The sequence below is a fragment of the Brachionichthys hirsutus genome, chromosome 20, assembly GCF_040956055.1.
Source record: "Brachionichthys hirsutus isolate HB-005 chromosome 20, CSIRO-AGI_Bhir_v1, whole genome shotgun sequence".
Lineage (NCBI taxonomy): Eukaryota > Metazoa > Chordata > Actinopteri > Lophiiformes > Brachionichthyidae > Brachionichthys > Brachionichthys hirsutus.
The window spans coordinates 1-15,445 of record NC_090916.1 but is presented as its reverse complement, the minus strand read 5'-3'; the positions used below and the strand labels follow the sequence as shown (position 1 = coordinate 15,445).

General features: G+C 50.8%; 2 protein-coding genes across 2 annotated transcripts; one reads left to right on the top strand and one right to left on the bottom strand.

The window, feature by feature from the left end:
* Nucleotides 1-2,568: 2,568 nt before the first annotated feature.
* LOC137909194 (kelch-like protein 12) lies at nt 2,569-8,067 on the bottom strand. Its single transcript, XM_068753627.1, has 12 exons — nt 8,010-8,067; nt 7,046-7,272; nt 6,796-6,949; nt 6,221-6,438; nt 5,844-5,993; nt 5,633-5,747; nt 5,438-5,544; nt 5,146-5,341; nt 4,895-5,053; nt 4,339-4,437; nt 4,084-4,270; nt 2,569-3,974 (listed from the first exon to the last, which is right to left on the bottom strand). The coding sequence occupies exons 1-12, from the start codon at nt 8,065-8,067 to the stop codon at nt 3,848-3,850; spliced, it is 1,797 nt and encodes a 598-aa protein (XP_068609728.1). The 3' UTR covers nt 2,569-3,847.
* Nucleotides 8,068-9,143: 1,076 nt separating this feature from the next.
* Nucleotides 9,144-14,399, top strand: LOC137909120 (tyrosine-protein phosphatase non-receptor type 1-like). The gene is made up of 9 exons (XM_068753543.1): nt 9,144-9,293; nt 10,477-10,567; nt 10,656-10,756; nt 11,223-11,321; nt 11,423-11,560; nt 11,634-11,843; nt 11,935-12,096; nt 12,211-12,368; nt 12,547-14,399. The coding sequence occupies exons 1-9, from the start codon at nt 9,237-9,239 to the stop codon at nt 13,478-13,480; spliced, it is 1,950 nt and encodes a 649-aa protein (XP_068609644.1). The 5' UTR covers nt 9,144-9,236; the 3' UTR covers nt 13,481-14,399.
* Nucleotides 14,400-15,445: the final 1,046 nt, after the last annotated feature.

Genomic DNA, 15,445 nt, shown 5'->3' with positions numbered 1-15,445 from the left:
ACGTTCCCCCTTTTTTCCCCCAAACCGTGGATCCACATCTGAAAACTAATCCCGTTCTTCGTGGAAAATGTCCTCAGCTGAAAACACACGCGTTTAGGAGGAAACTCAAGTCACACAACTTTACGTTTGTCGTGTCAAACGCATGTAAATGACGGGCCTGCCCAGCGATGCTTTTACGTTTTTACCATCTCGACACCGAGGCTGCTCATCATGACAGCAACCCTCCACACAAGCAAAAACACAAGCTCTTATCTGAAGTCAGTAGCCATCACCCCCCCTGCTGGGGAACAAAATGGCCAGATGGAAGAACCACTAGCCTAGCTTACCACCAAGCCAACATGGAGGACAGACACCCCCCCCCCCCCCCCCCCCCCCCACCGCTTCAAAGTGCAACAAGTTGCAAGGTGTCGTTTCGGGAATAGAGAGAATTATCCTTTGTACTTCTCGATCCAACGATGAGGCAGAATTCTGTGTCGCTGCATTAAAACAGGGAGCCTGAACGCGACATGGCCCGAGAGACACGCGTTTCCCACTTTACGTTGACCGTGAAGGCATCACAGACCGCACTGTGTAATGATGCTCATTTCCAAATAACTCACAATAAGCGCGGACGAGAAGACTTCCGGGACATTTAAGGACAAATAAAAGGACAAATAATTGCTCGTGTCTTTGTTATCATCTTAATCTTCTACGCCGAGGCTTCCTTCCGCATCAGCGCCTGAGCTAAATGATGACAGGTTGCCTGGGAGAGCTAGCTTAGCATTAGCACGCTAAGCTAAGAGGCTCAACGAGCGGACCGACGGGGCTTTGTTGACGCACGGTCACCCGCGGCTACTGGCCCGCTTTCGCTCCGAGCCCCCTGAGCCCCCCACATTTTCGCAAAATACCTCAAAACGCGTCACGAACTCGGCGAGATTTTTTTTTAAAAACCCGCAAACGAGAGCTAGCTAGCTAGCTAGCCGTGGCAGCACAAAGAACGAACGTAGCCGTCCGTCCGCCATGTTGGACAGTCCCTTTAAATCCCGACCGCTCGGTCCATCCGCGGCGGCGGGACGCTCACCGCCGTCGGGAGAACTCACCGGAGGCGGGCGGACTTTGCAGATGCCGTTTTTTTTCCGCTATGGGACGGATCTTATTGATGAAAGCGTACGGGTCGCCGAATTCTTCCCAGCTGGGCTCGAAGACCGGGCACTCCGGGGGAGGCTTGAACTCGTCCGGTCGAGGCTCGCTCATCGTTTCGGACCGACCGAGCTCGGACGGGACCGGTTAGAGGGGCGGGGGGGGGGGGGGAGAGAAAAAAGTTGGACCGCGTCTCCGGTGGAGGACGGTTAACTCAATCAATCCCGTTCGAGCGCCGTCAGACTCGGTCGTCATCAACACACGAGAGGAGGCTGCTCACGCGCACAAACACACACACACGCACACACACACACACATCCATGCACGGCGAGGAGAACGTTCCAAGGCAGCGGGCACGTCCGCCGAAAAAACTAGACACCAAACATTTCCTATTAACGCGTCGGTCATTTGCGAGTTTCCACGAAGTTTGGCGTGAATTAGCATCCGGAGCTGCAGTGTCGAGTTTTATCGGGTTTTATGGCGCAATAAATCAGCTGGAAATAGAACGAAATAAAAATAAAACGATTTAATAACAATAATGAATGAAACAAGATAAAATGCATCGCGTCATCGCTGCTCGGTTTTAGTAAACGCTGACTGCAGACCCGGTTTGGTCTCATGTTATTTCTGATATGGAATTCGGCCTCCAGGTGTGTTTAAATGTGCAACAGTTGTGGCGCAACCGAAGCCAAGATCTGAAACTGATGAATTAATAAAATTAAAAAAACCTAGACATAGTGCAAATCCTTTGGCTTTAGTTTATTCACTATCTGCTAATTAAATTCAGGCCTTTTAATCGGTTTTTATTTACGTATCTCAATTGAATCTGCTTTTATTTACTTGTCTGGCGCTGTAAATAAACGGACTTCGCTTTGCCTGTACCAGGTTTTTATCGATCTTAACTACAGGTGATGATGATTTGACCTTAAACCATAAGACTCAAATGCGAAAATGATCCGAATGTGATCTTTAGTACTGAAATAGGATCGATGATGTGGCTGAGCGATTAGTTTCCTCTCCGGTGTATCCCACAATATTTGTAATCATCACATCAAATCGATTGATTACTAATATTTTCCACTCGGATCAATAGAAGTACATTGCATTATTCCTATTTAGTCTTTAACGCTCGCATTTATAATCCACCAAACAAATTCGAGTTTTGCGGCCTGTTTTGTTTACGCTTGAGCGGATGAATACATTCAGGTGACACCTTCAGGATTGCCGGGACTCATTGTTTAAGATTCTGTGAAGTGTGATTGGATGCTTTATATTATAACATCTGATGACCGGAATCAGCCTAAAAACCTGGTCCAGGTAATCTGGGCCACTTTGAGGAACCACAGTAAAAAATAAAAAAATAAAAAAAGAACTAAACCGGAATTCCAAAGTGGACATTTAATTTTTGAGTTCTAACAGTGAAATTTAATTATGAGTCTCAAAGTGTTATTCCATTTTGTGCCGCCCGATCAACCACACACCTCAGAATGCATCAGAAACCAGGTTCCGATTGGAGACTGTCGGCGTCCATGACGGGCATGACGGATCCAGTTAGGAGGGTTAGGGTTATCTTTAATAATTTTATCTGTTAATTCCTTAAACTACCCGGCAGATTTCCATGGAAGCGTGTGGTAGGGTCACAACGAAACTGCAACCCTTGAATTCCATTGGTTGTAGGGGGGGCAGACAGGGGAACAATCCAAACAATTAGCATGTCATAATCAGGGGGAAATTAAAGCGGCATCTAAAGAAAGCATCAAAGTTCAGAGTGGACACGACGCCTCGCTAAAGACGAGACGCGAGGACGTTTGTCGTACAGAAAAAGGCGGGGCCTTCAACGGAACCCTGAGGACATCCATTCTGACGACACGGGAAAATAAATCCAGGAATCTCAGGTTCTTGGATTAAATTAATTCCTACAGCAAACTTGTTGATTGAAGTCTGGAGCTCAGACTGAAGACGGGTGCTAGCATGGCTAATGCTAACCATATTTGAAAGCGCCGTGACGCCGCCGGAGTCGTCGGCGTGTAACGAATGCAGAAAGACGCGCCACAAACGGAACGGGCTGGTTCTCCGCGTTTATTCGCTTCCAAGGCGACGGTGACATTTTGTCCTCCGCGCACGATCAAATAAACGAGCTGAGGAGGAAATAAAAAGGACATGCACCTCGGATTAGCCGCGCCACACGAGAAAAACATTAAACTGGTAAAATTCAGTCATGCTCTAAAACAAAATCTCTAAATATATATATATACAATCTGAGAGCGACAAAGTATTAAATCTCCTGTAAAGTAATCAAAATCGAAAAGCACCGCTTATAAGTACCAAAAATAAATACATGAAGATTACCGACCCGGTCCAACATACTTCAAATGGGAGGAAACGTGGACGGTCGCTGATGTCATAAGGCGTGTAGCGCCACCTGGAGGCCGGACCGCCTCCAGGTTTCAGTTTCATGACCAACTGAAAAAATGATTTCACAGCGAACAACAGCGACAAGCATCACCGAAGAGTCGTGCAGGCGGCGGCGGCGGGCCGCTGGGCGGCCTCTTTTGGGATGAAGTCCATCACAGCGAAGCCGAATCCCCGTCGGACGGTCCAAACTGCTGCGACGCTTCATTTCGGGGCGTCTGTTCGCGGCCAATCGCCTCCCTTTGTGGATCAGTTCTCGTGGCGTTCTAGGAAAGTCCAGCTCCTGTCCGCTTCTCTTTTTTTTTTTTGCCAAAGATCACTTTTCACGTAGAACGCAGACGCCCGCGTCGCAGCGCTGCGTCGCCATGGAGGTGGCGACCTCCCAGGAGTCGACGACTGGGTCGTAACATTCGATGCTGCTCAGGAGGGAGTTCCCATCGTATCTGGAGAGAGAGGCGAGACGGTCAGCCCTGCGTCCGATTGGTCGACGGCTCCGAGATGCTGCAGCAGCATTTGGGTCCAACCTTTAATCAATCGTTAAACGTCTCTCACCCAGCGATGGCGTACAGTCGTCCCCGGAGGACGGTTGCGCCGACGTAGCACCGCGGGGTGGTCATGCTGGCGACGGTGGCCCAGTAGTCCGTCCGGATGTTGTAGACCTCAACAGAGTCCAGGTGGGAAACGCCATCGAAGCCCCCCACCACGTAGATGTGATCATTGAGCAAAGCCACGCCGGCCCCTGGAAGGACGGACGGAGGTCACCGATGCTCCCGTCAGCCGTTAGCTTAGCTTCGCCCTCTGACCTACCGGACCGCTTGGTGACCATGGGCGTGACGCTGGTCCAGTGGCCGGTGTGGGGGTCGTACCGCTCCACCGAGTTCAGGATGTTGAGCCCATCGTATCCACCTGGGAGGAAACGATCAGGACGACAGGGCTGCTGTGATTGGTCAAGCAGCGCTCTTGTCCAGGCTTACATTTCGAGGTTCACTTTTGCTTTACGTAAAATAGAATTCCTTTATTGACCATTTCCTAACCGATTACATTTATCTCTTTACCCCGAAACCAGCCAATCAGTGATGTTACGCTAAACTAGACGGTTGAACCGAACCAGCCGGCAAGAGTCAAATCTCCACTGTGTGTGTGTGTGTGTGTGTGTGGAAGAAACAAACGCGTTCTACGTCTAATCTCCATGGATTGAAATCACTTTAAATTAAAATGGACAGTTTGTCCATTTTCCAAAAGTCTTTTTTGGAAAATTGGAAAATTGCTAAAATCACCGATTTCAATAATCTGAGATGATATTTTCTAATAAAACACAAATAAATGAGAACCTGAGTGATAATTAAAACGAGAGTGACGTTACCGAGACAGTAAATGAGCCCGCTGGCCACCACCAGGCCGGCTCCTTCTCTGGCCGTCTGCATATCTCCCAGCATGCTCCACTGGTCGATGTTGGGGTCGTAGCGCTCCATGCTGGTGTGCCGCCGACTGCCATCGAAGCCCCCGGCCACATAGATCATGTCTGGAGCAAACGCAGGCGTGCAAACTTTACCCGACGCCTTCCTGGCAGAGAGGGAAGCGGGCGAGCCAGTCGGCCCGGAACGCCCCGCCTACCTCCGAGCGTCGTGGCGCCGGCGAGGCCGCGGCGCACGTTCATGGTGGCGACGGTGTACCAAACGCCGTCCTCGTCCGCCGTGTAGTCCAGGCACTCCACGGAGCTGAGCCGGGACCGGCCGTCGTAGCCGCCGATCACGTAAACGCGGTCGTGGAGGGAGACGGTGGCGACGTAGCGCCTTTTCCGTGCGATGTTCTGTTCCGGTCACACACACACACACACACACACACACGCGCGCGTGCGTGTGATGAAAGGATCACCGGGACGCCCCCTCACGTGTTCCGTACTTACGGGTAGGAAGGTCCATTCCTGTGTTTTGGGATCGTATTTCTCCACGATGTCTATCGGCGACTGCTGGCTGCCGAAGCCGCCGATGACCAGCAGGACTTCTTTGGCGCCTGAAAAAGCCCCAGAAACCGTTCAGCACCGACGTGGAGGACAAAGCAGGGCGTAGCGCCGCCGCCGCCGCTCCCGCCGGACTCCCACCTAGTCGCGCCTGCGTGCGCGGGCCCTGCATCTCGCTCCTCAGCTCCGGCCTCAAGTGGAACTTCTTGGCTTCGTCGACGAGGTCTCGACACGGAAGGCTGCACCGAACGAGGGGCTGAAACGCAACAGGAAACACGCGCTTTGTCGTCAGCACGGAACCCGGAGTCCCGACGCCGGATCCCCCGGCCCGACGCGCGTCGCCCCGACTCACCTCGACGTCGATGACGTCCGTGATGTAGCGCGGCGTCAGCAGCGGCATCCGAACAAACGCCAGCATGTCCGGCAGGCAGGGCTCCCGATCCTTCCGGTTGTGTTTGACCCAGTTCAACACCGATTCGAACACGGGCTCCTCCGAGTCCACCTGCTCGCAGACAGCACGGACACGCCGTGATCGGAGAAAGCAGCGGCGCCCCTGCCGTCGGTGAAGCTCGGAGGATAATTCAGCCGCGGGCGAATTGTCCGCGATTCACACGTTTATAAATCACAACAGAGAGGAAGGACCGCGAGGGAACCGATTTAGAACCCTGTAAAACATCGTCCCTTTTCTATCCACGTGGCTGGGATCGGGAATGCCCCCCCCGCACACACCTGAATTTCATCGCACTTGATCAGCTTCTCCACTTCCGTCTGGCTGAGCAGCATGAACTCCTCGTGCTGAACCACCTCGGAGAAATGCTTCTGAGAGAAAAGCTCCGCGGCCTGCATCAGCTCCAGGCAATTGTGGGTCTCGGCGAAGTCCCGGATGCCCAGGCAGTTGGAGGGATCGAGCTGACCTTCCAAGAACTCGCAGCACGCCCTTTTCACCCCTGGGGGGGGGGGGACAGACACTCATTTATTCTGACACGAATCATCGACTAAACTTCATTTCAAAAGCAATGGTCGCGAGCTGCATAGCACGTTAGCACGTTAGCATGAAACTCCGTAACCGATAATCCAATTCTGCAGAACCCCCGTTTACATTTTTTTTATTTACATCATCTCCTACAGCCAAACAGAAACACATTTTTTTGGATATTAGAGATTTCATTTCTCACACTTCAATAGAAACACTCGTCAATTAAAGGTCGCGACTTTCTAAACGCCTCACAGATTTCAAGACGAGCCGCCGACCTTCGGTTCCATCGCGGCAAACCGAAAGGCCGCCGGCCCGGCCCCAAACCCACCTTTGAGCTGCAGCAGGCAGGCGGCAGGGAGCAGCTCTTGGACGTTCTCCACGGTGACCAACACCGTCTCTGTGTAGACAAAGTCCAACAGGATCTCCATCGTAGCTGCCGTGAGTCCCTGGATGTCCACGAAAGACTTCCCCTTCTCTGCAAGCTGCAGGGCCCCAAAACAGAGGCGTCAGTATCGCACCATCATCATCATCATAGTGATAAAACAAATCCGTTCTCACGCCGACACCCTCACGCTTACCTCACTGGTGAACATGGCACAAAAGTAGTCGCTGCAGGCGGCCAAGACAATCCGGTGAGCTGGGAAATCCGCGCTCTCCACCCTCAGGGTGATGTCACAGAGCGTGTTGCTCTTGCGAAGAGCGTTCATGGCGTTGAGGATGGACTTGGCATGGGAGTTGGTCATGACGTCCTTGGGGGCCATGTTGACCAGGGGATCTCCCGAGGGTCTCAGACCGCTCCAGGAATCTGAAGCAGAAACAAAAGTCACCTTCGACTGCACTGATGAAACACTTAACACGCGATGAACAAAACCCATCTGGATGAGATCCAAATATATGGAGCTATGGAACAAAACCGGAGGAGGAAGAATCATGCGTTAAAAAAAGAAACCCCTCGACCCGGAAGAAGAAGTCTTGCAATCTGTGAGGAAAGCTTGGGCATAATTTGATTTTCAAAAAAAAAAAAGAACAATCAAGCAGACCACAAACATCACAAAGGTTGGTTAGAGAAATCCTGGAACGTTCTCGGCCGCCGCGGCCACCCGACCGGAATCCCACTGGAAATCTCTGGTGGGATTTAAGGAAGATGGAGGGATGGGATTCAGGAACCAGAATGTGGAGGCTGGCCGTAAATCACGCTCACAGCAGAGTGAAAATAAAATCTGCAACGCTTGAATCAACCTCCACTGGAGTTGTCAAGAAAAAAGTTATCTTTTTTTGTGGTTGACTGAAATAAGGGGGGCAGAATAATTGGCCTCACCTATAAACACAGTTTGGTGGCATTCATTTAAACTCTATTTTAGAAACAAATATTTAAAAGAGTCAGAGCTGCTGTTCAAATTTAATTGAAAGCGTACTAAAACCCGACCGACGGGGCCTTTCCTCCAGTAATATCACTTTATTGCCATCGGGTCTAGTTGAATTCTAATTAAATATAATCCATGCCTTTTAGTCTAAATTAGTAGCACTCTTAATGGAACTCACCGTTAAAGGATTTGAATACTTTTTCCACCACTGGGAGGCAATAACTATAGCTACACATTAGCGAGCTGCAGGCTAAAGCTAACGCTACGCAACTAGGAAAACACACAGCCAGCGGGAGGAGAGCGCCGGTAGCCGGAGAAGGACGACACACGAAGCGGACACACACAGAACAAAACCGGCAAGGCGATTCGCGTGATACCTGTCGCAGCAGTAAGGCTGCTCCACAACGTTTAGCTAACTAGCTTAACGCGAGAAGCATCAAAGTCCCCCGTCGCTGTCAGCAACACTGTCTGGAGAAAGCTACTGAACTACAAAGTCCATGGCGACCTCTGTTAGCTCACACCGCGGACATTTAAAGTGATGTCCGAAATGTCTAAACGCTTTCATCACAGCGCTGTCCGTAGAAATAAAACAGACTCCACAGAACGGACGTAAACAGACCATTAAATACGTGCACGCTTCGGCATGCTAATTTACGCTGCTACTATGGCCACGCTATGACCCGCCCTACTCTGCGTCTGATTGGTTCGGCATTTAGACGCACGCGCGAGCTACTGTGACGAACCATAGAGACTGTGTGACGGGCAGCTAATACAAAACGTAACTTATCGTAACCCTTGGTTACTATGTTGCTTCTTTTACTGTAAACGAACTGAAAGCTAGATGAAATTTACTAATTCGATTAAATTGCCACAATAGCAAAAAAAACATCGTCTTCCTCATAGTGAACCAATGAGTAACAGAGTAAGGAAGAACGTGGCGTGGGCATAGTAGGGTATGAAATTCGCCAACAGGAATGCGGGCGCGCAAACGAGAATTCTTCCGCGCGGCCCCGCTAGTCCGCGCGCTCAGCGGCGATTGGAATAGTAAATTATTTTATAACATTAAAAATAGTCTGGCCTGACTAACAACTAATTATTTCACGCTACATGAACCCGAAAACGAATATTAAATCTTAAAAAAAAAACATTTATCTCTTTTTCAGCCTGAAAAAAACAGGGGAGGAGTGGGAGGAGCCCATGACGTGTTTCCGCTCAGAGCAGGCCGTCAGAGGTAACGCGGTGATCAATGCCGCCGTACTGACGGAATAGTACTACAGAATAGTAGCGGAACTGCCAACTACTACAGGACACAGTTGGACTACAAGTTTTTTTTTAATCTCTTGGGGGGCCTCGATTGTCCATAATTGAGGAAGAAGAAGAAGGAGTGGCAGCTGGACTGTCCGCAATGGAAGCCGAGTTTCGGGAAATCGATGAAAACGGGAGTTGGAACGCCGTTTATCAGGTAGGACGTCTCGGAAAATCAAGGTGAAAAGGAACACTTGGTTTAGCCGCACCGCGATACCCGATGCTAAAAGAGTAGTAGCAGCGAAGCTGAAGTCAAAAGCTCCGCTTCGGTCGGCCTGCTTCGACTAATCCGATGATCGATGCGTCTGCCCGGGGCTGAAGCAAAGAGAAACGACCCGACACCGAGTTGAGTTCTGATCGGTACCATGGAGAAGATGGAGAAAAATAATAAAGTTTCGTAGAAAAAAAAAACTACAACTACGTAATATAAGGAAGCTAGCATGTCGAGTTAGCAAGAAATGCTACGGACAAAAATACTTGTTACCATGACCGGAGTCGCTGTAAAACTATAAAATAGAATTTAAAAAAAGTTAATGTCTGTGATTATTATTATTATTATTATTATTATTATAGACAATGTTATAACATCTTCCCATCATGTTAATATCAGGGGGATAAAACGTTTTTCGTTAAACTTTTTTTTAGGTGGTTTGAAAACTTAAATTATTCTCATTTCGAGAAAAACAATCAACTTTAGGCTCTTCTTTGTCTAGAGCATAACTTCAAAACTATTTAGGACACATCAAACATTTGCTGGAAACTGTGTTTTTTTTTGACTATTTAGACGTTCTCAAAATCATCTCAATTCCATTTCATGCTTTTCCTGAAGGTGTGCAGGCTTTCGATTTGATCTTTGATTATCTTCAAAAGCTCTGGATCGATAGATCCAAAAGAATCCGCCGTCACTGAAAGCGTGTTTTTTTGTGAATAACTTCTAAACTAATAATGACATCAATGTGAATCCAGTTGCTAAAGATTTGTTTTCATGGTTAAGGAATATAAAAAAAAAAAAACAATGTCATTTTTTCTAATCTACAAATATTGAGAAAATAAATGTCTTATTATTTTTGGTGTAAATCACAATATGGGGGCGGAGGTCAGCTGGTTGGGCCTTGGGTTGGGAACCGGAGAGAGCCACCGGTTCATGTCCCAGCTCAGCCGAGGTGCCCTTGAGCAAGGCACCGCCCCCCCAATGGCTCCAGATGACAATAAAAGCTTTCTTCTTCTTCCTGCAACCATAACAACACAAATGATCATTATAATGAAAAAAAAACACACACATTTCCATGGCAACAGCTCCTTCATTATTGCCTGACGACGTCACCGTTTTCTTCCTGCAGGAGGTCCGGCAGCAGTCGTGTGAACTTCCATGTCAGGTGGCCAAACTACCTGAGAACAAGAGTCTGAATCGATACAGAGATGTTAGCCCTTGTGAGTGACCTTTATTTCATTCGTTTTGACGCTGAGGTCGTCTTTTGTTATTTAAAGTATTGACGACCAGCCAAACGTCTCCCTTTAGTCGACCACAGCAGGATCCGCCTGCAGCTGGGGGCCAACGACTACATCAACGCCAGCCTGATGGCGGTGGAGGAGGCGCAGAGGAAGTACATTCTAACTCAGGTGAGCGGGGTGAGGGGGCCCCTCCTTCACGCTGTGTCATCGGAGAGGAAGTGGGTGGGGCTACAGGTGGAGGTGCGACCTGGTGTCTGTCGTGCGTCCATCCCGTTTACACCCCAGTCACCGCCTTCTTCTTCTTTGGTGTGTATTTGTACTGTGATGATAGAATGAAGACAGTAAATAAGAGAATAAGCTCCACCCATCCATCATCCCATCCATCCATCATCCCATCCATCCATCCTTCCACCCATCCATCCATCATCCCATCCATCCATCCATCCTCCCATCCATCCATCATCCCATCCATCCATCCATCCTCCATCCCTCCATCCTCCCTCCCATCCATCCATCCACCCATCCCTCCATCCCCCCATCCATCCTTCCACCCATCCATCTTTCCTTCCATCCATCCTTCCTTCCATCCATCCTCCCATCCATTAATCCTTCCTTCCTCCCATCCTGTTTTCAGGGACCCCTTCCAAACACGTGTGGAGACTTCTGGGAGATGGTTTGGGAGCAGAGGAGCCGCGGCGTCGTGATGCTGAACAGAGTCATCGAGAAAGGATGTGTAAGCAGCGCGTTGGATCGGCGCCGCCTGGCTCCAGTCAGCGGGTTCCGGTTGGGTGGGTTGATGTGTGTGTGTGTGTGTGTGTGTGTGTGACCTTTCAGATTAAGTGCGCCCAGTACTGGCCTCACCGAGGGGAGAAAGACATGTTCTTCAAAGACACCGACCTCCGGCTCACGCTGGTGTCGGAGGACATCGAGTCTTGCTACACGGTCCGTCAGCTGGCGCTGGACAACCTGTCCGTGAGTGTCTCGCCGCTCCGACCTGTCAGCGAGGGCGTGGTCGGGCTCTGAACCCTCTGAACCTCCTCCACAGACTCAAGAGACTCGGCAGATTCTACATTTCCACTACACCACCTGGCCCGACTTCGGGGTCCCGGAGTCTCCCGCCTCCTTCCTTAACTTCCTCTTCAAGGTGCGAGAGTCGGGGTGCATGAGTGCGGACCAGGGACCGGTGGTGGTGCACTGCAGCGCCGGCATCGGGCGCTCGGGGACATTTTGTCTGGTGGACACCTGCCTCTTACTGGTACGTGTGCGCTCGGTGGCGCCCCCGCGGGTTTGGCGACGTGTCCCGGGACGTTCCTCCGCTGCTGAGCGTTTCCCGCTGTCGCCCGCAGCTGTCCATCCGCGAGCAGCCGTCATCGGTGCGGATCCGCGAGGTGCTGCTGGAGATGCGGCGCCACCGAATGGGCTTGATCCAGACGGCCGATCAGCTCCGCTTCTCCTACCTCGCCATCATCGAAGGCGCCAACTACATCAAAGGAGACGCGTCGCTGCAGGTGAGTCCTTCCCGTCCCGCCGGCGCCTCGTCTTTAAATCACCTTTAAACCAATTCTTTATTTCTTTACATACTCAAATGGATTTTTTTTTTTTGTGTGTTTTACCGACAAAAGGAGTCGTGGAAAGAGCTCTCTAGCGAGGAGGACGACCCTCCCGAGTTCGCGCCTCCTCCTCTTCCTCCTCCCAGAGAACCGTACGGTAGCGAGGAAACGCCGTCTTTCTTCCCAGACAACGACGAGATCATCCAACAGATGCAGATCCGCAGTCTGAGGTAACGTCCGCGTTCCATCGAATGAACATGAGCGTAAACTTCCTGTCTGGCAGAGAGCGGCGCATCCTTCGATGGACTCGCTCTATGAACTCCGTCCGTCGTTGCCCCCGGCGACGCTTGTACACGAGACGGTCCGTATCCGTGAACTTGAACCTGTTTTTCGCTTCTTCTTCTTCAGAACCTCTCCCGCCTCTGGGCTGCGACAGAGGAGCATCGGCGCCCGCCAGCCTCCAGCCGATGCCGGTCGGCTGGGAATTCAAGACGCTACTCCCGACGCTCCAGCTGAATCCCAGCAGCGGAAGGAGAGCGAGGAGCGGGAGTCACGGAGGGAGAGCGAGGAGCGGGAGTCACGGAGGGAGAACGAGGAGCGAGAGTCACGGAAGGAGAGCGAGGAGCGGGAGTCACGGAGGGAGAGCGAGGAGCGGGAGTCACGGAGGGAGAGCGAGGAACGGGAGTCACGGAGGGAGAGCGAGGAGCGGGAGTCACGGAAGGAGAATGAGGAGCGAGAGTCACAGAAGGAGAGCGAGGACCGGGAGTCACGGAGGGAGAGCGAGGACCGGAGTCACGGAGGGAGAGCGAGGACCGGGAGTCACGGAGGGAGAGCGAGGACCGGGAGTCACGGAGGAAGAGCGAGGACCGGGAGTCACGGAGGGCGAGCGAGGAGCGGGAGTCACGGAGGGAGAGCGAGGAGCGGGAGTCACGGAGGCGAGCGAGGAGCGGGAGTCACGGAGGGCGAGCGAGGAGCGGGAGTCACGGAGGGAGAGCGAGGAGCGGGAGTCACGGATGGCGAGCGAGGAGCGGGAGTCACGGAGGGAGAGCGAGGAGCGGGAGTCACGGAGGGCGAGCGAGGAGCGGGAGTCATGGAGGGCGAGCGAGGAGCGGGAGTCATGGAGGGCGAGCGAGGAGCGGGAGTCATGGAGGGCGAGCGGGTCTCCTCTGCTGGCCAACGTGTTCCTCGGCACGGCGCTGGCCGTCGGCGCTTACGTCTGCTATCGAGCCTGTTTCCACTGATGTCCGACCTTCCTCCTCCTCTTCCTCCTCTTCCTCTTCCTCCTGCTCTTCATCCTCCTCTTCCTCCGCCAACTGCTCTTCCTCTTTTCTCACTCGTCTGACCAGCCGGCCCGCTTCGACCCGGTTCGGACGTCAGCAGAACCGACTTACGAGTGCAGCGTGAGGGATGGGCGGGACGGGCGTCGCCGGCCGGCCAGTCCCCGCCCCCCCAACGGTCGTTCAGGATGATGTCACGGCTGCCGTGAGGGAGAACGGTTCGCTTTGGCTCCGTGGACCAGGAGCAACGGGACGTTTTTAAAACAGACCGGCTGAAGACGCCTCGTTTTCGTCCTTCCTGGTTAACAATGACGTTGAAACATCGAAAGGGAAGAGATGCATGCTGGGAGTGGGAGTACGTTCTCACCAGCGGCCTGCGTGGGCGGGCCTTAGTTGAGTTGCGTGTGTGTGTGTGTGTACCAAAAAATCAAACACCAGCCATCAGGATGAATGAAAGCCGCCGTGTGACGTCACGGCGCCGTTTTTTGTTAGCGCGCCGCGTTTGTGGGCCGCCAGGTTTGTGCTGAGGAGAGATTAGCCGGGCTGCTAGCTTTCAGTTAGCTTCGACCTTCCTTTAGAACGTATAATTTCCTCCCCAAGAACACACTCTTATTTTTTACATATTAAATAAGCTGGTCCTCAAATAACGACGGAGTTACGTCCCGAAGACCCCGTCGCTACCGCCGTTTGTTAGCAACGCGATTATATTCCATTTGAACTGTACACATGTAGCTACTCGCTCGTAACTCCGCAGACAGAGCATTCCGAATATTTTACAAATTTCCGAAAGCCCGATGTGACTCCGAGTTCGTCGTTAAGCGAGGACCAGCTGCAGCTAAAATAAGGTTTCAGCATTTTTTCTGTTCCGCTTTACGAGGCGTTCCGTCGTTTCTCTGTTCTTCTATGCGGAGCTCAAATTCATGTATTTTTTTAATTTACATTTTTTACATTTGTTTTTCTTTTTTGAATAAAAAAAAAGAGTCTACTGTTGATTTGTTCTGGCGTCTTTATTCTCAATCTTCTGAACGGTTGCCATGGTAATGAAAGGTCACACGTTGCTGTTCATATTTTCAAAATGAACAGAAACGTTCGTTTATGGAGCTTATTTTGATTTTTTTTTTCTATTTCCATGGATGCAATTAAAATTTAGGCTCAACCGATGAGTGGGTGAGATTATTTTATAGAATAAAAAATTGTTTTTCTTCTAAATTATAGGATTTTCAAGAAAATAATTTTAGGTAACGGGCATTTCATTGTCTTTGCTGACACGAAGAATACAGTTGAGTCGCGTGTAATGAAAACATCTGAAAAACACAAAATGCTTTTCAAAAGTGGGAGAACAGCTTAAAAATGTCAAATAAAAAAAATGAAATGACAAAAAGTTAGACATGAAGCAAGAACAGATCTGCATTTTTAAATAAGGTTATTGTTAAAACACTCCTTAATCCAGTGACGCAACGGAATCTGCAGCAGATCAAAAGCCACTTCTTCCGGGTGCAACACCCCAACGTCACCACCAGGAGGCGCGTGAGACCGCTGCCTCCGCCTTTTAAGGACTTTTCTCGTTAACCTTGGTTCCCATCTTCTGCCTGAATTATCTTAAGTGGAATCAGGCGTGTGGGACAAACACGCCGGATATAATTTAACGACTTCTACTTTGTAATTCTCTTTAAATTCTTTACAGATTAATAAATATTTATTGAGAGAGAGCGAGAGAGAGAGAGAGTTGTCCACATTGTTCCAGTGGACAAAGCCAAAGACCGAGTGATGAAATGTTGTAATAAAACGAGGTGTTTCACTCGAGTGAATTCCACGCGTGGCGCGGCGTGATTTGCAACACTTGGCCGGGACTTCCTGTTTGAGTAACAGGAGGCAGGCACCGGTACGTGCCGTACAGGAATGCGGCTCGAACACAGTGAGTAATAGTGCTCGCAACCGCCGTCCTCTGATGACGTCAGCGCCAGCGGGGCAAGAGGGAACACGCCGCCCTCACCGACGAGGGAAAACTACAATCAAGGTGCGACCGGAAG